The sequence below is a fragment of the Pseudoliparis swirei genome, chromosome 2 (genome assembly GCF_029220125.1).
Source record: "Pseudoliparis swirei isolate HS2019 ecotype Mariana Trench chromosome 2, NWPU_hadal_v1, whole genome shotgun sequence".
Taxonomy (NCBI): domain Eukaryota; kingdom Metazoa; phylum Chordata; class Actinopteri; order Perciformes; family Liparidae; genus Pseudoliparis; species Pseudoliparis swirei.
The window spans coordinates 8,120,012-8,145,291 of NC_079389.1; the positions used below are offsets into that span (position 1 = coordinate 8,120,012).

Here is a 25,280-nt window from a genome sequence, read left to right on the forward strand (position 1 = left end):
AACTTTAAATCTTGAAATAATGTGTTGTGTTTGTGCGTGTGATTTTGTGTGGTGATGTAAACTCAGCTGTCATAACAAGCAGCAGGAGAGCACCTTGTTATCCTCTTGGTATCCTGCATGCTCAAAACATCATCGCATTGTTTATTAAATAGCATTTATCACTTTATTTGCAGGCCTAGGAAAAGGCCCCTCTCAAAAAATTTCAAAACAGCTCTTTGAACAAGTAAGATGTATTATAAAGAATTTAACATAAAGACAGGACATTTGTGCAATATAATTAGTCATGTTTTTGTAAATGAGAGTAGAGTTATTAAAAAACATTTTAATTATTTAAGGTAGCAAAGATGCCTCGTAAAAGACCTTTGCCAGGCCAGAATGCAGGGTACAACATGCGGGTACAACATGGGTACAACACATTAATTCAAATTTCCTGATATTTGAGCCACCAACGTGTGTTAATGCCAGTCAATCTAATGTTTTTATATAAGTACTTGAAAAGACGTATGTGTGTGTGTGCAGCTCTGGTGTGTGTGTGTCACACCTCGAAAGGCGTTTCTTAAGTTAATATATTAATGTCATCAAAATATTGTTCAGCATGTTTTTGCAATCTTTATGATAACTGAAAGCCATGGAACAATGTATTTATTGGTATAAAAAGTCCAATTAATGACATTATTGTTTATTATATAACATCGTGAATGACTCGAAGTATTCCTAAGTGGCTTACATTAACAACAACATTGTACATAGCAATGCGTGAACAAATAATGATCTCTTTATTCATCACTCTCGGTGTGCTGTTCACAGGAGTGTGTGTCATTGGCTCTCTGAAGCAGATGTTACTCTGTGTATGTGTGTGTAGGACTTCATGAGCGTAACACTGCCGTGGTGCGACACACCCAGAGGTAAAACACACTCCTCTGTCAGCGTCCCGCGGGTAGAGTCCCAGCACATCACCGTGGAGATAACTTGGTTCTTGTTGTCCCGCCCCCCAGTGATGAAGAGTTTGTTGTTACAGGCGGCGATGGCGCAGCTCGCCCTCTCGCCCAGACGGGTCACAAGGGTCCAGGAGTCTGACAGAGGTGAGTAGCAGTACATGGCATGCATGGCACCACCTGGGCGCGGGCAGAGAAAAAAAAACATTTTGGTTAGTAGACATGCATATCAGTTCCTCACACATTCTTGAAAAACTAACACATTTTTTAACACGTTTTTTTAATTTTTATGCAATCATTCTGAGTCTGTGTCTAGTCTTATTTTTGCACGTTTTGTTCACCTCACTTTGGAATAAAACTCTTCATATACACACCTGTACACACACACGTGTACACACTCTAAATAAAGTCACCAACTTACAGTGATGGAGGAAGTATTTTCAGACTTCAACATAAAGAATACTCCGTTAGTAATGAAAATGTAATTTAAAAGAAGCATGACATGAACATTATTTTAATTTTAAATGTATTTAACCAGGAAATGCCTCATTGAGATATAAAAATCTCCTTAACAAGAGTGTCCTTGCCGAGACAGCAGCAGCAGCAAATTCCACAAAGTTTCAGACATACAACATAAAACAGTTACAGACAATATATTTTTTTTTAAAGATAATTTTTTAGATCACGGCATGAATAAAACCAAAACTAAGACTCAAGTCATCATAACCCAGTTCACACAGGTGCACACACCTCCGTCAAAGAAAACATCTACAACCAGATGAAACTACCTCCAACTCTTTTAATCTATTTTTAAAAACACTTAAAAAGACCGGTTCCCGTAGACCCAGATCAGTCTGCAGCAAATTCCAAGCCGCAGGATCAGCAAACCTAAAACCTCTTTTTCCCATTTCTAGACGGACGTTAGGGACGGATAGCAAGAGGAGGCCTTGTGCCTCACACATAAAATACTTATATGTAAAGTACACATACCTCTGTGTATAAATGTAGTAACAACTTACCCACTATATAGATGCAGTCCTTGAAGGTGACTGCATTAGTGCACTTGGTTTCGATGGGAATCGGCGCCCGCAGTTCCCAGCTGTCCGTCCCAGGTTTCCAGCACTGAACCTGATCAGTTGCCAACTTTCCATTCGGACCGCCACCAATCACATAGATCCATCTGTCAAACCCTGCAGCGGCAAAGGAGCTCACACCCACTGCAAGAGGTGTCACCTGCAAGCACAGCCAAAAGGACATTTTAATGTCATATGGACAATCAAACAGTAAAAATGTGAGTTATATTGTTTTAATGCAGTGCACTCTATGGACTGTCAGATAGTTCACACCTCGTGTGCACAGTAATAGTATTGTAATTAATGATTATTATAGAGCTCCAAAGTGTTCAACGATAAAAGTACCTAAGAAATAAATAATCACATGAAGAGATTGTGGGAAATATAGAAAATAAAATATATTATTCATATATTTGTGAGGTCCTGGGACAGGGATGTCGTATGTGTACAGATTCTAAAGCCCTTTGAGGCGAAATTTGTAATTTGTGATGTTGGGCTATATAAAATAAACTGAATTGAATTGAAACATAAAAAATACAAAATAAAAATGCCCTTTTTTCGAACGTCTGCTTTTATTTCACAATGCTATTTTTCCAATAACACATCACTTTGTATTTTATACTGTCGCTTTCCAGACTTATCACCCTCATCTCCATCTTTCAAACTCAATAAATGCTACCAGAATAATCCATTGACCACCTGCTCAATAACAACAACAACAATGTCAAGGAATTATGAATGCTGCTCATGAAATGTGGCTTTTGAAAAGGGCCATGTTGAAATAGACGATAATGAAAAAATAATTAAATCTGGTGTCTGAGGAAGATGGTATTTAAAAACCTGCATGACCTGATTTCTAATTGTGCTATTTTGGAGGAGCAACAACAAGCTGTAAACTTAGAATGTTAATATTGTACGCATGTTAGCACACAGTTGCCTATTTACTGTTTCTGGCCACCTGATGAATGGTATGTCCCATATTCGTTATCCTTTTTAGCTCCTTTTGGGCCTCCACTGTCTTCTGCCAAATGTTCCATTAGCTCTAAACTGCCGACTACGGTGATACCGCTCTGTCAGTTTGAGTAACGCCGTTCACATACATGTTGTCGCTGTTATTGTACACATTTGAATTCCAGCTGCATTAAGGAACATTTGGTGTTTACAAAAGCACTGCATTGTATATAATTACAGTATGTGTACCTGTGTCCAGCGATTGTGAAAGGGATCATAGGCCTCCACGCTGTCCAGTCTCTGAACTCCATCAAATCCACCCAGTGCGTACACCTTTCCCCCACGCACTGCCATTTTGTGCCTCCAGCGCCCAGTTATCAGGGACTCTATTTGGATCCACTTGTCCAGGGCCCCATTATATTTCCAAACATCATGCTGTGTCTCTTTACCTCCTGCAACGACAGAAGCATAGCATACATGATGACATTGTTCGAAAAATTAATACATCAAGAGAGGAGAAAAAGAAACCATAACTTATCAGAAACATAATCAGTAGACGGGGAAGAATATCACTCTCATCTGCACAGTAGGGGATCTGCACATTAAAGTAACTCAGCCTCTTTATATCAAACTTGAATGGGGAGTCTCTCACCAGATATATACACTTCATTGCGGAAGGTGATGCACGCAAACTCCACCCATTTCCTGTTTTGGGTTTCATCCTCCATCTCTGTAATTGGCAGCCTGGCAACCTCCAGCCTGCTGCGCCTGAGGGGGTCCAGACAGGTGACGGTGGAAATGAAGCGTTCATCTTTAGTGCAGCCTCCGATGATTAGGAACACCTCTGACAGAAAGTGCTGCGCTCGCGGTTTTGTGCGTTCAGAGACCACCTATAATCATGTTATAAGCACACGGCACGTTACACGATACACAAAATGAAAAGCAGCAGTGATTATGATCACAAAATGATTGTTTTTAATGTGTAACATACTAAAGGGTATCGTGGGTAGCTGTGGCTGTTGGTTGACAATCAATCAATCAATCAAACTTTTATTACAGACTCAAGGTCCAGATAGTACAAAACATTAAAATATAATAAAATACATACAAATCACAGGTAAAAAAAAACAAAGAACCAGGGGTGTTTGTAGGATTCAAAGAAAAGGGGGGCTAACCCACAAGGCTAGTGGTATGATGAGTAATGAATGCAATTATTTTTTTGAGGGGGGGGGCCCGGATATCCATTGTTAGAGACAATTCATAGATTGGTTCAATCAGAAAGTGATTTTGCTCTGTAGTTTTCTTGCATTCAGGATATGATAACACACGAGACATAATTTCAGGGTCATAGTGATATTTCATGGGCTGAAGCCCCCATAAAATAGGCCTAACGATGCCCCTGCAAAGAACTACACATGCTTTATAAATAGACAGCTGTACCAGTGTCTCCACAGCTGAGCCTGGTAGCGTGTAGTGCTGAATTTTATATTTGATAAAAAATATGACAAATATGGTGTTTCTAAAATATCCAACCAGCATTTAGTTAAATATAAATAATGTCAGCTCTGCATACTGACCTCTGTGCCGGAGAGGTGGTAGATGCGTGCCTCTTGCAGAAAGGGGAACGCCTCGCTGCACCGTCGAATCAATTCATCCGACTCCACTTGTTCCACAAAGTAAGCAGACTCCAGCAGTGGCAGTCGCACATGTGCAAGCAGCCCGGCCAGCGAAGGGGAGCGCTCATCCTGCCGGGCTCTCACCCAGCGCATCAGGGCTTCGAACACACACTCCTCGCACTTCACGTCGAGGTCGTCCCTCTGCAGGACGGCCTCCAGCGACTTGGCCGGCAGCTCCAGGAAGTCCGGCTGCCGGACGACCTGGGAGAAGTGAGTGGTGATGTAGTCTCGGGCCCCGGTCTTCAGCGCCGGTAAGGCGTGGCCGTCGGCGAGACTCAGGATCCCGATGCAATTCTCCAGGTGCAGAGACTTGCTCAGGAAGTCGGCGCATGCGTCCACCACGCGCAGGAACTACAAGAGGCCAGGCAGTGGTGTCAAGGTCAAGACTGAGTTGGCACTCTGATGAACACACACACAGGGTTTCTCAAGAGTATCCTCGATGAGGAGACATGGTCACATGACATTTAGAAATTCATAGTTTTCTTGCCCTTCCCCTTTAACAATAACCAACATTGCATGTTTTGTTCGCTCCTCATTGTTTTATTTTGTATTTCGTTCCGTTCGCCACTGTACTGTTTGCTGAGTTTGTGTAACTCCAATTGAAAAAGGGTTATATAAATAAAGTTGCTTTTATTTCACGCACATCCTCAACGTGTGGCCTGAATATTAATCCCAGTCCTAAATAGTACCAACAAGAATGCTGGAACTTCTTTTTCATAAAAAACTAAAATCCCCCTTGTGTGGTGCAGCTGTGTAGTTCATTTAGGCCTGTCTGGAAAACTTATGTAAACAACGAGGCAACTTTCACTTCCCTAAACGGTAAACTGTTGCAGTTGGGTATAACTTTATTCATTCTGATGGTTTATGTTACGCATGTTTTCACTCTTGCGTCGGACGGGAAGAAGTTACTCATCTAATAAAACCCTTTCACACCCAAATAGGGTCAAGTCAAAAAAGTGACAAGCTAAAAAAAAAAGAATCACCTTCTTGGATAATAACAGTCAACCTTTTGTATAGAACTCTTTGAAAACAAATGGGATTGATGCTGATAGGAGGTAAGATGCTGATTGATGCTGGAGATCAAGATTTAGATGGAACTCTGTGAAGGAGACAAGGAACGTGCAAAGTACACTTATCGAGCGTCTCCTTCAACTTCTATTGAAAGTATTTGTCCTTTTACCTGAAATTGACTGGCAGCCTCTAGTGTTCTCTGGACATTTGAGTTCGTAAGGAGGGCACGGCTGGTGTAGGTATACTCCAGGAGCGAGTGCATCGTCTCGCTGTCCAACCCCTTTATTTCCACACGCTCCTCGCGACTCTCCTTCAGACCACTGCAGAACATGGCCCTACACAGGAAACACATATTCAAGGATACCAGCAGTGCCTTTACAGTGGCGTTAGACCATTTGGGATGCATTTCACCTGAAGTACTGACTGGCAGCAGCGAGTATGGCTCGATGGCAAGGGAAGTCGTGTCCCTGAACACACAGAACTACATCGGTTAGTTCTCTGTTCACTCGGAGGGTTTCCATCCCTCTCTGCAGCTCCACGGGTAGACCTCCATCTTCCCAAGGTGACTCACTTGACCCCGTCGGGCTGTTTCTCTCCCCGTCTTGACTGGAGTCCTCTGCAAGAAGCTGCAGGGGACAGTCTGTCGTCTTCTCCAGAGAGTCACTCATCATTTACGAAAGAAACTGGCAAGACGGACCTGCACCAGTTGAAAGATCCCTGTGGTTTACGCTTGCAACAGTTGTGCCGCTTTGAGATGTGGATTTGTTTTTGCCTGCTCGCTTCATACTTCCTATTCCTGTTCTGTGAGAAGCATGCGTATGTAGCAATGCTTGTTTCGAGACACTTCCTCTTCTGGTGCTGAGTTAAGTTCCCCTCAGTCACTCACTTTTCCCCTTTTTCCTCTGAAACACAGACACCAGGTGTCCTCCAACAGAAAACACTCATCCTCACATGTGCAAGGGTTTGAAGTAGATTTAGGAGTACACTCTAGAATTTATTTATGTTGTTGTCTGTCCATTTGCTGCCAACATAATCTTTTTGTTTGACTGTTGGGGACTGAGGTAATACTAAGGTGCCCCTGAACAAGGCCCTTCATCCCTTATACATTGGCTCCCACAAGCCATAGTTAGGTTCTCAGATTTAACTTTTTAGGCTTGAAGACCTTAAACAAAGCATATTCATAAGAGATAAAAAATAAAGATAAGATTATACAATACTGAATGGATCCCAGAGAAATCAGCAGCACATAGAGACTTTAAGGAAAATACAGATATAGAACTATTTGAATCAAATAGAAAATAATTGAAAATTAATAAATATAATACCTTTTAATTTGTAAGAGAATTATGCAACTATTTATGCAGCAGGAAACCAGAAATACAGTACATACACATCATTTAACTCTGACCTTTGTGTCATATAGTCTGAGTTGTAATTGCAATCAGGGACTGTGATCAAGACATAACTCAAAACTATGTTTACTCTGTTGTTGTGCATGCATGCAATAAGTGGTTGTAATAATTTAGGTAGTTTATTTTGAAGTCAGCTGTGGTCTACTGTGTGATTCAGGGGGGACCAGATATCCTGCTCCTGCTGTCAGTGATGAGGTGTTTACAAACCAGGCGCCTCCATAGGACGGCCGGATGCTTCCTGGACAAGTGGCCCATTGTTATAATATTGTAATATCTAATAATCATGGAAATAAAAAATAATACTGTGATATAGCATATCATGTAATAAAAATACAACAACATAATAGTACATTATGGGGATATAGGTAATAAAATGCCATATATAGTGGTAAGTATGTTGCTGCTACTTAAACTACTTTCAATCATATAGATGGTAATGGATTATATGTTGTTGTAGTATATAGAAATTAAGAAAAATCCCCTACATCATCTTTAGTATGTATTTATTCCCAGCTGTTCTCTAATCAAGATACACCAAATTTCCCAGCATGTATTTACTCAATCATAGCAGTAACAGAGGCAAAGATGACACGTGAACACACACAGCTGCAGCAGCATGGATGCTGTCATCTTCTCCACTAGGTGGCGCTACTGCGCCATTCAAGCACAATCGAAATGAGTCCAATCTTATTTCCCCTTTAAATGTTGGTAGAAATCATGGCTCTGATGTGAAAAAATAACAAAATAAGACATTGTAAAGATTTATGAAATGGCATCTCATAATTACGACTTCATATATTTACTTTTTCTTTCTTTTTTGACAGTGTCAGAAACGGTCTTTAAAAATATGGCCTAAAAATGAATGATCGAAGAGGCTAATCGAATTCTGGGAAACCGGAAGTTACCTCGGCTTTACTCTGACTGGAAGTGTTACAAACAGTTGGTGTAGAAAGAAAAACACTTTCTAGGACATGGATGCGCGCGGATCTCAGAGGACGTCTCCAGAATGCAGCGCGTTCACGCCACTCCACCCCCATTGTTGCACCATACACAGTGTTGGTGTACAATGAGCGCTGTCAGACTTCCTCTTGGTGTACCGACAGGAAGCATTAACCACGTAAATGTCACAGGCTGGCTCTCTCACAGGGACACGCACTGGGGGCCTCGGGTGCTTTGGGGTGAACTTCTGAGGCAGCAGCAGCTTCAGGATGAAGTGTCCCCTGCCTTCATGTCTCAGGGCACATTTACTCTTCTGTCTGGGACTGCTGCACTGCGGTAAGTAGCCGACACTGAATTGCTGCAGTTGGATTGTGGTACTAATTTTGTTAAAATCAAAAAGAACAAAAAAAGAACAGGACAAAAAAATTATTTCCACATCATGTAGGGTTAGGGCCCTCAAAGTTTCCGAAGATTACATAATTGTATGTTACAGTGACCTCAATATCTAACAAAAAAATCAAAACCAATGTGTGTAAAGTGTTGATATTTCTTATACAGGGCTCTCAAGTTTTGAAGACAGGCAAGAGTGACATTCCATCAGCCCCCCCCCCCCCCCTCCCGCAGAACGAAATTTTCGGATATTTTTGTCAGTCAGACAGGTGCAATCTTTAAAAAAGAATGGTCTCTGCAACGTAATTAAATAAATATTCCAGCAGCAAGTGCTTTACTTGTCTGCAGAACAGATGCTGGATTGTGACACAAATATACAGTATATATATATATATATATATATATATATATATAATTACATAAAAGACTGAATCTTTAAGGTTCAACTGACCGTCTGTGCTCCTTCACACAGGCGAAGCCAGAGTGCACACTGAAGTACAGGCTGGGCCTCTGTATCGCGTGGTGGGCTCGCCGCTCTCCATCTCCTGCAACGTGAGCGGTTTTGCCAGTCACGACACGAGAAAAGATATTGAATTCCGGGTCAAGAAGCCTGCAAATCCCACAGTCGAGCTCAAGATCATCAGCACGAGGGACCCGGGCTTCAGCTACGCCATGTACACTGTCCGTGTGAGGAGCAAAGAAATCACCGTGACCCATGTGACCCCAAACTCCGTCTTGTTTGAGATACACAGCCTCCAGAAAGGGGATGAAGGGGAATATGAATGTTCTGTCGTCAACCCCGAAACGGCTTATCATGGAACCTACGGTGCTATAACAACAGTGAAAGGTAAGCAGTCCCCTTTGGAGTTTTAAGACGTACTTTTCAATGTCACTGCATTGCTGTATTTGAGATGACTTTCAAGTCTTTGTCTCTTTTTTTTGTACGTGTTGCCGTAGTGATAGACAACTCCCTCAGTGTTTCATCAACCGCCTCCCCCTCACTGAGCCATAATGAGGGAGATGCCCTCACGTTGACGTGCCACGCCTCCAGCAACAGCGTCCAGCACACCCATCTGTCTCTTGTCTGGTTTCTCCATAACGACAGCGAGGACGACGCTCGGCCTATCATCTCTCTGGATCGAGATTTCACACTCAGCCCTGGTTCGGGGTTTGAATGGCGTCATCAAGCTGGACTGATAAGGTTAGATAAAACGGGAGAGGCCACGTACAAGCTAAACGTGGCTCAGCTGCAGCTTTCAGACCAAGGAAGGATCTACTGCCAGGCGCAGGAGTGGATCCAAGATCCTGACAACTCTTGGTACACTATCGCACAAAAGGAGGCAAAGGAAACTATCCTGAATGTTAAAGCCAGAGGTTAGAAACAGCGATCATCTCACAGATTTGATGTATGAAAGAGCACATCGTGATATGAGTCAACACATTCAGCTTTGTTCTTCCTCAAGGCAATGGCCTCTTGACAGTGTGTGTGTGTGTGTTTGTCTCACTGTGCTTTATTTGTGTGCCGTGAGTAGAGGTGGTGCCAGACACGTCGTCTCTGGTGGTGATAATCTCCGCACAGTCGGACACTCTGCAGGAGGGGCAAGAGCTGTCGCTGTCCTGCAACGTAGACGCACAGAAGCTGGAGGAAAGGTTCTTCTCTCTCGCCTGGCTCAGGGACGATATCGAGTTGGCCCGCATTGGCCCGACGGGCATCCTGTCCGCGGGGCCCGAGTACAGCGGGCGAGTGAAAGAAGGAGAGCTCAGGGCAGCCCGGATCGGGGAGAGAGACTACCGTCTCATATTGCAGCCCGTCAGAACCGAGGACCAGGGAGAGTATATCTGTAGGGCGTGGCTTCAGGACCGAGGCCAGGATGGTACCTTTACACGGAGAGCAGCCCATGACTCCAGATCCCAGCTGGTCAGCATCTCATCCACAGGTCAGTCAGCAAATGTGCCCACACTGACCGAGACACACGCACACACACACACACGCAGTCGTTTACTCAGGCTTTGATTTAGCCTCGTTTTTTTTTTCATTGTGTCTTTTGAAATGGAGGCTATTATTAGGATAATACTCACAATAAAGTGTCTATGTTTCCATCTGTCTGCTGCCGTGTGTCATCGCAGAGAGCGGCCTCTCAGTTGAAATGCAAAACAGCGTGGGTGTTCACGAAGGGCACCGGCTGGAGCTCACCTGTAAAGTGCACAGGGTCAACGGCCAGCTCTCCGTCACCTGGCGACGCAAACCGGCGTCCGCGTCGGCGGCCGCCTTCACCAGCGTCATCGGTCTGAGTCAGCAGGGCGTCACGGAGAAAGCGGGGGAGTTCATGAGCCGCAAAGTGCGTGCGACGCGTCCAGCGACTGACACCTTCACCCTGGAGCTGGAGGAAGTCACACTTTCGGATTCAGGCGTCTACCAGTGTGCCGTGTCCGAATGGAAAATCAATAGCAAGACCAACAGCCAATCACAGGACGCCACTGTGACGGTGGCTCCTACAGGTAAGATGTGTCCGTGTTAGATGATTCAAGACCCATTCATGGTGAAACGTGCACACTCAGAATCGTGTCTTTTTATATACTCTTTATCTTTCTTGCAATTGCTGTGCAATTTTCATTTGCATGCAACAGAAATGTCAAAGTAATTGGCACTAATGAGGAAAATTATTCTGGATCGTAATCGGCACAAACTTTGCACTTTTAAGCCCAATTACAAGTGAATCAACAAAATAAAAGTGGCGTAGATATCGTTGGGTTCACCTTCAGGGCTTTAGAGCTCACATTCTAGTCAGCATGTATTTGTTGAAATGACACTCGAGCACAGACTTTGGATTGAATAAAAGAAAGTGTTAAGACCGCTTTAAGGTCAAGGTTATATGTTGCCGACATAGAAATACTGGCAAAGACATGTTTAAAAGTATATGTTGATGATTATGGGCATGCTCATCATGTCTTATTTTAAAGAAAGAAATTAAATTGAGAAACCATGTGCACGCGTGATGAAAAAACAAGAGAAGAGACGGACTGTATTAGAAATGCAGTTTATCTCTTATTTTAAAACTTTGATCACATGACGATTGTATGATCTCCAACTTCTGCTTTCTCACTCTCCATTGCTGACGGCTTTAAATGTTTCCTCGCAGATTCGTTCGTCAAAGTGTTTCTGATAAGTCGCAACAGCAAAGTGACCGTCGGAGACAAAGTGGAGTTGATGTGCCGGGTCCGAGGGCCACGCGTACCCATCACACTGACTTGGAGCCTGCAGCGTTATGCCTCGACCCAAGATAACATCCTGACTGTGTACTCTGACGGTGCCATCAGCTGGTTTGGAGACGAGCAGCGCTACCAGCTGAAAGTAGAGAACAAAGAGAACGAAGTGGTTTACTATCTGCTCATTAATGGTGCGAGCCGTAGGGAGGCGGGAAGCTACCAGTGTTGGGTGTCTGTCTTCCTGGAGAACGTTCACAAGAAGTTGCCTCCATCCAACCAGCTGGCTGTTTTGGTGCAGAACCCAGGTACCGTTGAGATTTGTAAGACTTATAAAGGTTCAGATACTGGGCACTTCGCAGATGATGGAAATCAGGCAGCTAACTAAACAGTTCCTTCACAATAAAAGTCTAGTAGGTCACTTTCCGGATTAAAGTAACGTCACGGGTTTCAACCGGCTTCGACGTTTCTGAAATGCTAAACTAACATTCACTCTCATGCAACATACATTAACTCTTTCCATTTACATGTAACATTTGCATAGAGAAAACAGTCTTTCCCTTATGCTTCATAATACATTCATAATAATATTCTCCCTAATATTTCCTATTATAATATCTTTCTATATGTATAACAACCTAACAGACTACATGTCAAATGTTGGATGAAAGCTGCATTGTACATTCTGTTTCTCTTTATCTTCTCCCTCTCTTAGTGAGCGAGCTCGTGCTGACCTCCACGCCTGCCTTGACAACAAATACCGACGCTGACGTAGAAATAAAATGCTCCGTTATCTCCAAACCCTCTGCGTCCTCCCGCTACGCTGTCACCTGGCTGCTGCAGCAACAGGCAGAGAATCGGACCATCGTGAGCTCGGACCAGGATGCCCTCGTCACATTCGCACCCCAGGTACAGCAGAGCCACAGGCAGCGAATCAGCATGAAGCGCACTAAGGGCCCGAGTTTTGAGCTTCGTATTCGGCAAGCTCGGAGCTCAGATAATGGCTCATACATATGCGAGGTGGTGGAGTGGCTGCAAGAGCCGCATGGGGACTGGTATCAGCTCTCCACGGTGTCCAAAACTACGGAGCTGACAGTTATCGAGCCTGGTAAGTGTCTGCGTGTGTGTGTGTGTGTGTGTGTGTGTGTGTGTGTGTGTGTGTGTGTTTGAATACGTAAGTCATCAAAAACACGTTGGCCATACCACTTTATAGGCCCCTGAAAACCGAGTTCAAAAACAAGCTTCCTTCTATAGGTGACGAGGCCCTACGTCAGGGGAGTCAAACTCATCTTCACCGTGGGCTACATCAGCGTCACGGCCGCCTCTTAAAGGGCCGGTGTAACTGAAGCGCTGTATAAACTACTCCCGAACATATTGTTGAATAACTCTCTTTGCATTTGATGATTGTTTATTCAAGAGTAGAAATATTGTACGCAAGAACATTTCTCTAATATTATAACACAAATCCATTTAATTTGAAACCTTCAAAATAAAAGCACAGGATATATAGGTGATCATGTATCTTTCAAGCCGTCAGGGGCCGCATAATATGACGTGGTGGGCCGCATTCGGCCCGCGGGCCTTGTGTTTGACACCTGTGCCATACGTGGACACATAATGCTCACAGTTCAAACTGTTTAGCTCATTTCAAATGAGAGGTTTCCATCATGATCTATTTCTCCTTTCTTTCTCGCTGATTTTATTTGCTCAGTTTGCACCAATTGAGAAACATTTGTATCTAAAGGTCTCTTCAGTGTGTTTTCAGCACTAAAGATGAAATGTTTTTAAAACTATTCTTCGATCAAGATCATTGGTTTGCTGAATACGGCCCCTGAACCTTTACTTCATCACGAGTATATCGAACTACTTTTTTGTGACGTTTTCTGGCCCGCTTTCTAAAATGTTGCCGTTAGTCTGTCTGGTGCTCCACACCTGCACACGTACTGCTCCATTTCTCAGCAAAGTAACCGTTTCTCTAACGGTGCTGTCATATGTTTTTCTCTGTGGTGTCGATGGTTTTATGCATGTGGTTTTCTTTGGCTTATCATGTACCAACATATGCCCGACTTGCTCTTCTCTTTTCTTATTACAGATCAGTTTTGGTTGTGTTTCCTGCTTCTTCCATTTGCAAAGCACTCTAATCTCCCCTTTGTCTTATTTCCCTGCTGACTTCTTCCCCGTCTGTCTGTATACTTCTGAACTTAATTTTTAAGTCCCATTGATTGGTTTGCTTTGTGAAGATATAGTTGAATAAATTGTGTGTTTTTTTCCGCCCAGAAACCAACCTGTCTATCTTGAAGGAAGAAAAGTGGTTGAACATGAGCGGATCCCAGGATCTCCTGATCCCCTGTCATATCACCAACCAATCCAGCAGTGAATCTGAATTCCAGGTCACATGGTTTTGGCAGAAAGAGACGGAAGCTGAACAACGCCCCATATACACAGCATACCGCAACTCCACCTTGCAAGACCGGTTTGGAAAGGGTGATCAGCTAAGATTCGGCCATCCTTTGCCCGACCAGTTCAGCCTCACAGTGTTGAAGCCCAGTCCTGAAGATAGCGGCCTGTATTTCTGTGAGGTAGAAGAGTGGCTCCTATCCCTGTCTCATGGGTGGAGGAAGCTTGCCGTGGAAAAGTCAGGATACTTGACTGTCAATGTCTATGCAGAAGGTAAGCGGAAAGCGATGCAGCATCCCTCAGCAGTGCTTGAAATGATATTGAATGATGCATCCGTGGGCACCGGTGATGCATCTCTTCGTCTTTTTCTTTGCAGGAGAGGTCAAAGCCGTCTCCGAGCCAGAATGCAAGTCGGACATGTGGATGGGGATTCTTATAGCGGTCGTTATCTGCTCGCTGTTGGTCGTGTTCCTGCTGGTGCTGAAGATATGCAGGAGCAAAGTCTCAGGAGGAAACAAGTCGCATCCCAATCTGTGGGCAGAGCCAGAGCAATACACACTGAAAACCAAGCCCAGTGCAGATGACTGAATCTCATCCACCAGAAGAGGAGCTCAGAGGAGACACAAATGCACTTCTATTTTTTTATGTGAAATGTAATATATGCAGTTGTTTTATAATTCAAAAAGTTGTACGTATTTTTTACAATTATTAATTGTTATTCAAAGTTTAACAATGAATCTGTTGATAATGTTTTACAAATAAATAGTATAAATGCTTTACTGCCCGTGGAAGCTGGGAATAATGTTGCCTTCATGAATGAATTCATTTCCTTAAACCTTTCAAATTAAATGGGAACTTTCTGTTTTACAGCTAAAATGTATCAGCGGCATAAACAGCAGCTTCTTACCGACTGCAATTGACAGTTGAGCTTGGCGGGAGATTAACTTTGTGGCTTAAGGCCTACAGAGCACATGTTCTGACTGACAAGTTCCTTTTAACGTAGCAGGCAGCGTGATACGTTGTCTCGGTGGGGAGACGTCAAAGCGTAGCGTGTCTGAGGGAGCGGCTGAGCACAACGGGTGCCACCAGTTGAAACTTTTTCTCTGCAGCTAACACAGACATGAATCAGGCAGGAAGTGCTCTGTGGTTCAGGCAGGATGACTGCTGAGATATGTGTGTGAGAAGCATTTGGCAAGACAAGAGTTTATACAATGAAGGGATCACATCTGCCATTGTAGGATGTGGATGAATGTGCTTTGAGGAGTCCTAATAAATGAAATATTTGTCATACATTTGGCTGTACTCAATCACATTCAAATGAAACTAATCACTATGAGATTTCAAGGTGTTTACATCCATAATAATGTATGAATTGTCAATAGACACAAGTGTCATCATTTGTGACCAGCAGATCAAAAATCCCAAATACACAACCAGAACATTCTGTGTTCTTGATTGGCCACGTGAATAACCTCAAATCATTTCATTTTTCATTTCTTTCCTTTAAATGTTATGTGTTTTAGATGTGTTAAATGTAATTGTATCCCCTACAATTGCATGGAAATACGTTTAAATTGTAGGTGTAAGAATGAAGTACAGATTTAAGTCAGCACTTGAACTGAAAACAAGTCTCACTCTTTCCACGGGCTTGTACCCACATACATGCGGTCTGAATCGCTGCCAAAATGCAGTTTCAGCATTTTAAACAGATGTTCCTGCTCTACAAAAGCAGATGCTGGAGAGTAATCCAATCAAACATAAAGGAGAAGAAAGTCAGCTCTCTCTCTTTCCCTTTTCTCCCGGCATCAGCACTATCAATGATTAACACCAACATCTGTATGGGAGACAAGAATGGAATCCATCGCTTGCCTTCACCTTTGAGCAAACGGGCAGACACCAGATTACAGATGCTCTTCTTGCCCGACGAGGTCAAACTTACAGTCGTGTTCTGAGACTAGAAGTACCCTCGAGGCGTGGCGTCGTCGTCTCAGCCCCAAAGAGATGCTGCACATGTAGCTCTGTCTTTGGTCCCTTCACAGTCTGCTGGACTGGCTCCTTCCAGCCTCCCTCTTACCTTTACTGTAATACCACTGTCTTGTGTTTCCATGGCAATGCCTGTGAGAGCGGAGAAAGAAATACTGAATTTGGGAGGAGAATCAGTGGTGATGTACGGGGGGACCAAATGGAGCGCACACCTCCCTCCTCGTGCTATCTGCCTTAATAAAGTCATAGAACATGAGCAAAATAAACAGTTATTTCATCAGTTCTTGTTCTGACACTGAATGCAGAATTTCTCTTTCCAAATATCCCAAACTCAGAGGTGTCAGAAGACCTTTTGGCTCCCACAGCTGGATGCTTTGAGCCGGTTATCTCCATTGCTATTATCTCCACATCTGACTCATGGCATCCGCTTTATGCTCTGACCTTTATGTGCCATGAATGGACTACATTCATGAAAACCATGTCGCCCTTTGTTACATCTTAAACTGCAGCCCCTTGAACTCTTGGAGTGTGAACGCTGTACGTGCACACACAGATAATCTATGAAAGGCATGCCATGTGGAAGGTGATATCACAGCAGTGTCTGGAGGTAGAGAAACAGTCGCCTGGTTATGAAACTGAAAGGTTAGTAATCTCAAAGCTGAAGCAAAGACAATTTGCCAACCAGTTCACTTGCATTCCGTTCATATTCAATGAGTATGCTGTCTATCTGGTTTATTGACACACATACATTGCCAAAATTATAATAATTCATGCTTTCACTTATGCATTTGGGATGGTCCTACTATTCCTTTTGTGCCACCATGTATTGTAAATACATTTTTGGTTTTGGTAAAATATCTGAACAACTATTGGATGAACATATGAGCTCAATGGATGAATGCTAACAAGCTTTTATGATAGCAAATCATGCAATAGTTGAAACCTTTCACTCTGTAAGACATCACGGTGGCACTAGAGTTGCACCAAGCGGGTGGATTCATGTCCCGGGAACCACATGTCTGGACATTGACTTGTGCCAATACATCAAGTAATTGCTGAGATATTTCACTCAATAATACATTATTATTATTATTATTATCATTATTATTAAGAAGGGAATAATTTGAGTCATAAATCTTAGTACCGATTACTCGCAGAATGAATTGCAATACATTTGATAATCCCTTTGCCACGTGTCTAGTGTCATCATCTGGTCAAGATTTCAATTAGTCTGATATTATGGTTTATAATGAAAATTCCGGCAAGAAAAGACATTTCCATCTGCGCTGAATATAGCAAATACAAGCACGCAGACTAAGATGGCGGATATGGTAAATACAGCAGCTGACTTTAGACTCTTTGTCGTGAGAAGTCAAATGTTCTCTTGTGGTCTACTGGGCTTCCTGTTTTTTTTTTCGTTGTCTGAAGCAAACACTCCCTATGTATCTCTGTATATGGTGTTTGTGTGTATTTAATCATGTCCTGTTTCACACACACACACACACACACACACACACACACACACACACACACACACACACACACACACACACACACACACACACAGCTGACTTTAGACTCTTTGTCGTGAGAAGTCAAATGTTCTCTTTTTTTTTTTTTTCGTTGTTTTTTTTCTACCTATGTCTCTGTCTGTATATGGTGTTTGTGTGTATTTAATCATGTCCTGTTTCACACACACACACACACACACACACACACACCTACACACCACACAGTAGTCCGGAACCCTCCTGAACAAGAGGATAATGTGTCCTGGCAGAAGTAGGGGTGACATGAGGGGATAGAGACACTCAAAACTACCATCTGCACAAATTATGTAATGCGTCTCTTGAAATCTGAAAGTCTTCTCTGAAGCACTTTTTGCGTCCCCTCACCTTCGCTCACTGCATCTCTTTGCTTCTACCCTCAACTGCTCTCTAGCCTCTCGTGAACCCAGGGCTTACAGAAACAGCCTTCTGTGCCTCCCCTGAACCAAAAGACACAATATTTCACTCTGTTGTCTCTCCCCAGCAGTCGTATCATCCTCCGGCACTAGAGGGCGCCATTGTTACTCCAACGGACAGAGACGTGTGGCCCTCAACAGGTTCACGGATAGAAAAGGGTGAGAGTCAAATTGCAGCACCCAATCTGACCCTTTAAAACGTCTTTCATTGCATTGGCATGTTCACACGAGCCCTCTGTGAGAGAGAATAGAGGATGAAAACACCTCAGACTGTTCACATCGTCTCCCAGATTTGCAGCTTTTGAGAATAGTCTAATCAAATTGAGCATGAGTGACAGCCAAGGTCTCTCAGAGAGTAGGCGTTACTTCATTCAGCCGAGCCCACCCCAACACAAGTGTAGACACACAAGCTGTACACAGCTCCTTTAACCGTTAAGCGCTGTCTGCCTTCTCTTGTTGAGGCCCGATCGTTATCCCCAGAGTCAGAAGGAGCTGGAGAGGTCCAAAATAAAAAACAGCTTAAATGGTGCAATATGAAGTAATAGCCTGTTCTGCTCCCTGTCAAGGGACCTCTCACCAAACTCAGAGCTCCCATTTATTCTTTTTTTTTTTCACAGCCCTATTCTCACATACTGGAACTGCTCAGACGAACGCCCGCAAGAAGCTTCATCTGCGTGCTTCCTGTTATGATAGTGTAACCTACCGATATGTGTCTTTCCTGTTAGAGTGCTATGCATGCATGCTGTCGCTGCTATCTCTTTAATCATATGTGCAATGTGCCATATGTCTCCTCTGACAGAACACAGACTCAACAAACAGAGAGGAAGATGCCGACTTCATGTTTCAAATGGAAATCAATCCTGCTCTGTGGTTGATTTCTCTAATGTGTTGTTGTTGTTTTTTTCCTAACATTGCCAGTAGGCACAAGAATAAAACAATGAATCCTCACTGACTCTTGATTGAGCGTATTTCTCCTTATGTCATTCCCTCTCTCCTACCCTCCACAGACCACTCCATTTAACGTGACAGCCATAACGTTGACATACTGACAAACAAGAGATAGATCTTTTGTTTCGGGATTACATTCAACAGACTTCCCAGCGATAAAATGATGAATCAAATTCAACGTTGATACGTCTTCATTGGAGTGCAGGGGCTTTCACTGTGAGACTGCTGCTTTCCTGTGGTGCCAGCCTGGCAGCTACTTGTTATCACGACTGTCCTTATGCTAGAATCATTCACAAACCCTCTTTAATAAACCAATTGGGTATTTATGTCAAAGAGACAGTGACAGCAACAGGTGCCCAATGTGAATAACTGATGATATATATACAACTAACCCAGTGGGAGTTGCCATGCATCTATTTGGCTTGCAAAGTACGTGCTGGCAATGGCAATCTAAATCAAGCATCACCAAGGAGACAGAAGAATCACGATGGCTGAGATGTCAGACTTTTCAATTTCGCACAACTATGATTTCTGACTGAACTTCCCGGGGTGAGAAAAAGGGAAAACAACAGTTAAGCTGCGTGTGTGTGTGTCTGTGTGTGTGTGTCTGTCTGTGTGTGTGTGTGGACAGATTGACGTTATCTGATTTTGAAACAGACAAAGCTGCTGCAGTGAAGAGGTCCCTCAGCTGAAGGATGAGAGTAAGGGGGAACTGTCAGCTGCCTCCAAAACATTGGTTCATCAGCCTCTCAGAGCCAGTCAACACACATAGCCGTGCAGCTATCAGGGAATCTAACAGCACAGGCCACGCCAGCTGCTAACCAGCCAATATATCAGCCCGTGGCGCCGAAGGCTTCCCTCAGTCCCAGCGGCCGTCGGGTTCTCGCATCCAAAGTGCTATCCTGGAAGTTAGAGGGAGAATAAATGTCACGGTCGGTTTAACTTTAACTACCTTGTGACACAGTGTGTGAGAGGAATGAGACCAGGAGAACCCAGCTGGGGCTCTGATTAGGATGTGCGGTTTGGATAATGGAATGTATTATTTGCTACTTAGTATATATTGCCCGTCTTTATTTAGCATAAATAAATAAAAATGTCATTAGCCATGTGTGTGTTTTATATTCCATTATATGTACCTGCTACGCCACTGTGAAATGTTTTTTCTTCCCAACACTCTAGCCTTCAGGTTGTCATGGTAACACCATAACTAAAATGAGAGTAAGCTGGAAAGAATAGGAGTGAAAACTTTCAGCATCCCTTTGCCACCACGTTAAGTCACTATATTCCAGTCGTTGTGGATTACTGTATTTGCCTGAATGCGTGCCCAAATAAAGCAGGCAAATACAGTGAGGAAGACTGCGATGAAGAACAACTCAAATCAGACGGATCCATCAAACAAACAGAGCCAATCTGATTGTATTTGCTGTTTTCTTCCGGTAAATTCAGCACATTTGACGAGCTGTATGCAACGCCACGAGGAGACCAGCATCACGATGGAGTGAGATAATTGTGTTCCCTGCACCGGCACGTGTTCATCTGACGATCCGTCTGCGCCGTCTGAGCAATATCTTCACGCCATAATGCCAGTTTTGACGGCTAGTGAGCTGATGTCTTCATTAGCTGTGGTTTGGATGCTGTCAACCCCACCCGCCCCCCTCCACACACACACGCACGCACACACACACACACACACACACACACACACATATTCCTCATCTTCAGTCACCAGCGACGACGCTCTGCTGCGCCCATCAGCTCCCATCAGCTTTTCTCTGCATGTGAGGTGCTCCCCAAACTGCTGTCGCACTAACTCATGATGCTAATTGGCTGACAAACATTGTACAGTTCAACCGAGGGCCGGGCTCATTTACAGCACTCGTGTTTGTGACACACACACACACACACACACACACACACACACACACACACACACACACACACACACACACACACACACACACACACACACACACACACACACATATGCACTTCTATGACATACAAGGTACAAACCTCATGTGTCATGTTTTACTTACAGAGCATGTACATTACATAATCTACAATTTGAATTGAAATACTGTGAGAGTATATATGTCTTGATAGATGGATATATATATATATATATATACAGATTTATAGATATATACAGTTTATGTATATCTATATATATATATATATGTAGATACATCTATATATAGATAGATACAGTATATGTAGATATAGAAATATATAGATGTAGATTCAGATATACTGTAGATACAGATTTAGTTATATATAGATATATAGATATAGATACAGATATGTAGATAGAGATACAGATACACACTCACCAGCCACTTTATTAGCTACACATAAGAACTATTGGCAGCGTCTTCAGACCTGCATCAGTTCTTCTTGGCACAGATTATACAAGGTGTTGGAAACATTCCTTAGAGATTTGGGTGCATGATGATATGATAGCATCACTATCTCCCACAGCCCACCAGCAGCAGCCTGAGCAAGTGATACAAGGCAGGATGGAGCCATGCGTTCATGTTGTTTATGCCAAATTCTGACCCGACCATCTGAATGTCGCAGCTAAAATCGAGACTCATCAGACCAGGAAACGTTTTTAATATTTTCTATTGTAATTTTGGTGAGCCTGTGCGAATTGTAGCCAGTAGACATGGATATATAGATATAGATGTAAATACAAATTTATAGATAGATATAGTTTTAGGTACATATCTATAAATATATATATATGTATATATATATATTATTTGTATATGAGTAAAGATATAGACATATTAAGCAACATAGAGTATCTGATTACCATCCCCCTTTCAGATTATCCCTGTGGCTACCATGGTAACCAACACCTTTAGAGTATTAACAGTTAGTGAAAAAGATGAATTGTGAATGACTGATGTTAATCTCCGCTATATTTAATTTCATATCCATATTTGTGCATTTTCAGTTAGTATGAGTTCCATCATCTTTGGGATAAATATGACAGCTCCTCTCTTTCAAAGCAGCCGGTTGATGTGACAGTGAGACAGGCAGGTCTGTCACACAGTATCAGGGTCCTACAGTGTGACACAGTCGGCCTTCGGGGCACACGGGTCTGGTCCACGTCTACCCGTAACCGCTATCATCTTAGTTCTCGTCCAAAGTACAATCAGATTCAAATTCATGATGGAGGTAATGAGAGTTCCCATGATACTTTTATGCAACGTTTTCTTTCATTCCTCATCTCGGGATAATTATATAGAGTACGGATGCCACCGTCACTGAAGCTGCTCTTTTTCTTTCATTTATGGTTGGCAACCTTGAATAAGGACATTAACTGGCAGGCAGAAGCACAGTATGCCTATTTCTGCAGCGTTTAAATTGCATGTTGATGATGGTGGTATTGATGCAGGTGACTGTAATACGTTAATGTGAATACGATTGTAAACCAGTGTTTTCTCATTCTCTTGCTTTTTAATCAAAGAAAGAAAATCACGCTGATTTAAAAAGGGCATACAATCACTTTGCAGCCCGAGAGACTCTGCAATCAGAGATGTAAAAGCATATGATTTAATTTAGTTTGCAGCAGATTAGGGTGTGGCCAAGAGTGCAGCATGCCAATTTCACCCATAGAGAGCAGACAGCAGCACTTTTCCACTCTGTGCAATTCATTGCTGATTTATCTTTTAAGTTTTGTTCTTTAGAGTACAAAATCATCCAAGAAACTTGTCCGTAACAATTTCAAACAATCAACACCATCAGCTAATGTCTTTCATATTCTGAATAATCAGAGTTGAATATGGAGAATATACTCACCATGGGGGTATTTATAGTTTCACAACTTACTGGAGATGCTGCTGATTTTAGTTGACGCTCTGATAACATATTTTCTTCGCATTTAATAAGCTGTTTACAGCCGAGATAGCCAATCATGCGTGCCGTTCAGCTAACATGAAAGGCGAACCTCCGGTGAACCAAAAGCAGGAGACGAGCGTGTAGCCCGCCAGCGTGTTTGTCAAGCTTATAGCCTTTCTGTGTGAAAATAAATATAGCTTATCTTAGATCCTGGTTTACGGTCACTTAACAGCAGAAGCAGCTGTTTCATGAACCATGCACTGTATATTTAGCATTGTATGTGAACTGAGCGAGGGGAAGCTAAACACTGATGAAGCTGAATCTTAACTGTTTGCCGGTGATGGTTGTGAAACCCGCCGCTGAGGGCCGAGATACAGGTTCTACCGTAGCAGAACTTACGAGTCTTTCATCCCGAGCGTCTCTTTGCCACAGCAGGCCCATTAGGCTGCATGATGCCGTGTGCAGTAATTGGTATTTCTGTTGATAAGCAGCTTCTTTATCCCACAGCTGAGCCTCACGCTGTGCTGGAGACTGTCGGATATCAGAGCTGCAGGGAACACATGCCTGAACCTGTGCAGTGGGCGACATATCACTCAGATAAACACTTCAGAGGATAAAGAAACACCAATACGTCACAGGCGATTTTCAATCACACGTTTCCTTGGGAGACATTTGGTCTGTTTTTTTTACCTACTCCCCTTCAAGGCCTCTCCCAATGGGATAATGGCTTCTGTATTTCCCAAGTATACTCAATAAGATGACAATAACACAGCTAGAGGGGAATTCATGAATTTCTATTTTTCTTTTTTTCTGCTCTGTGTCATCAAAATTGTCTGTTCAGTTTACACAAATGGCAAGAGGGTGGTTGCCCCTTTGATGTGGGAATACGCTGTTTTGATTTCTGTGTGTGAAGCATGTTTTACAGTGAGAGGCATTCCCAACAGCTACTACTTCAAAAGCAATTTAAACTTTTTGCTAACAGCCCTTCCTGGTTCAGAAAAAGGAAAACTACCCCTGACACCCCTCCTCTCATTTGAAGAATGGGGTCCAAGCAGAGTGTAGATAGGGAGCCAGGGGAAATGAGAGCGGCAATCATATTTACTGATGCGTGCTGCCCACAACTTGCTTGCAGACGGCCTCCAGCATGTATGTATGCATGGGACATGGCCAAATAGGACCAAAACATTGTTAGTTGGTTTTTCCAGACATATGCATTTAAATTATTCATGAATACATTTGCGATGCAAATGGATAATCCATGCAATCAATTCTCAACATTGATCGCAAATTAATAAGAACGATTTACAATTACATCTGTTGCGCTAATGAAAGTCTTATTACAGAAAAGCAACGTTACCAACAGCCTTTCAATTCAATTCAGTTTATTTTGTGTAGCCCAATATCACAAATTACAATTTTTCCTCAGAGGGCTTTACAATCTGAACACATATGACATCCCTAACCTTTGACCTCACATCGGATCACGAAAAACTCCCAAGGAATAGAAAAAAACCTTTCACAGGGAAAAAAGGGAAGAAACCTTCAGGAGAGATGCTAAAGGTTTAAACCCCAAATCACTAGAGACCTCCAACTTCTTAATGTAAGATGAACATGTCAAGACTTGCAAAATGTTGCATGTTATGATTCGTTCTGTATCGAGGGTACTCTGTTTTCTAAAAGCTGTCGCGTGTCAGTTGGTTTGGGCAAGAGGAGTGGGCAGCATGCATCTGCAAGTTCACACATGTTGCTATTTTGCAGCTTCTCTCTCTCTCTCTCTCTCTCTGCAGAATAATCTCTCTGCAGCAGATAAAGCTCCTCTGTTAATAATGCTGAAGGACATTCAAAGCCCACATTGGGGAGATCAAAAGGAGAGCAGACTCAAAGGCATGTGAGGGAAAGTGTTTTGCATGGTACTGCTAGCATGAGAATGCGTTTGCATCAGAGTATGGTTTTCATAGGAAATGTAGGCTTTGTGTTTCCTACTGTGTGTGCACGCGTGTCTGTAAGTGTGTGAGTGTGTGTGTTTATCTGCGTGTTTGTTCAAGAAAGTGAAGCGCGTGACTCAGTCTGAGGTTATGAAGAAAGCAGCTCATGTTTCTTCTGTTTGCCAGGCAGCGGAGATAAGAGCGGAATGACCCGACCATTACAGTAAAGAAGCCCTGGGCTTTACCTCTGCTAAACAACACACACACACACACACACACACACACACACACACACACACACACACACACACACACACACACACATGAACATAAATCTTTATCTGTTAACTCTCATCTCCCATCTGAACGGCTTGATGAAGTATCAGTGCCCAGATCACCTTGACCTAAATCAAGGTGCATGAGCACTCAAGTAAAACAAGCAGAGTAGAAGGGTATCTAGATAGGCAAGAAGGTACAGTAGGTAGGTAGATAGATAGATAGATAGATAGATAGATAGATAGGTAGATAGGTAGGTAGGTAGGTAGGTAGGTAGGTCAGTTGGTAGATAGATAGATAGGTAGGTAGGGAAGTAGATACAGTAGGTAGGTATATAGACAGGTAGGTAGG

At 43.0% G+C, this 25,280-nt stretch overlaps 2 protein-coding genes across 3 annotated transcripts; one reads left to right on the plus strand and one right to left on the minus strand.

Moving 5' to 3' along the window:
• Window positions 1–627: 627 nt before the first annotated feature.
• klhl6 (kelch-like family member 6) lies at window positions 628–6,387 on the minus strand. 2 transcript variants are annotated; one of them, XM_056428436.1, is made up of 7 exons: window positions 6,058–6,387; window positions 5,816–5,966; window positions 4,537–4,986; window positions 3,612–3,849; window positions 3,209–3,411; window positions 1,955–2,168; window positions 628–1,115 (listed from the first exon to the last, which is right to left on the minus strand). In XM_056428436.1, the coding sequence occupies exons 1-7, from the start codon at window positions 6,315–6,317 to the stop codon at window positions 817–819; spliced, it is 1,815 nt and encodes a 604-aa protein (XP_056284411.1). In that variant the 5' UTR covers window positions 6,318–6,387; the 3' UTR covers window positions 628–816. The 2 variants fall into 2 exon arrangements, with proteins under 2 accessions (XP_056284411.1, XP_056284403.1); XM_056428428.1 differs by having other exon boundaries at window positions 5,816–5,981.
• A 1,879-nt stretch (window positions 6,388–8,266) lies between these two features.
• Window positions 8,267–15,280, plus strand: LOC130202678 (immunoglobulin superfamily member 3-like). Its single transcript, XM_056428388.1, has 9 exons — window positions 8,267–8,333; window positions 8,860–9,234; window positions 9,345–9,761; window positions 9,920–10,324; window positions 10,515–10,886; window positions 11,528–11,899; window positions 12,307–12,699; window positions 13,869–14,261; window positions 14,365–15,280. The coding sequence occupies exons 1-9, from the start codon at window positions 8,267–8,269 to the stop codon at window positions 14,574–14,576; spliced, it is 3,006 nt and encodes a 1,001-aa protein (XP_056284363.1). The 3' UTR covers window positions 14,577–15,280.
• The last annotated feature ends 10,000 nt before the right edge of the window (window positions 15,281–25,280 follow it).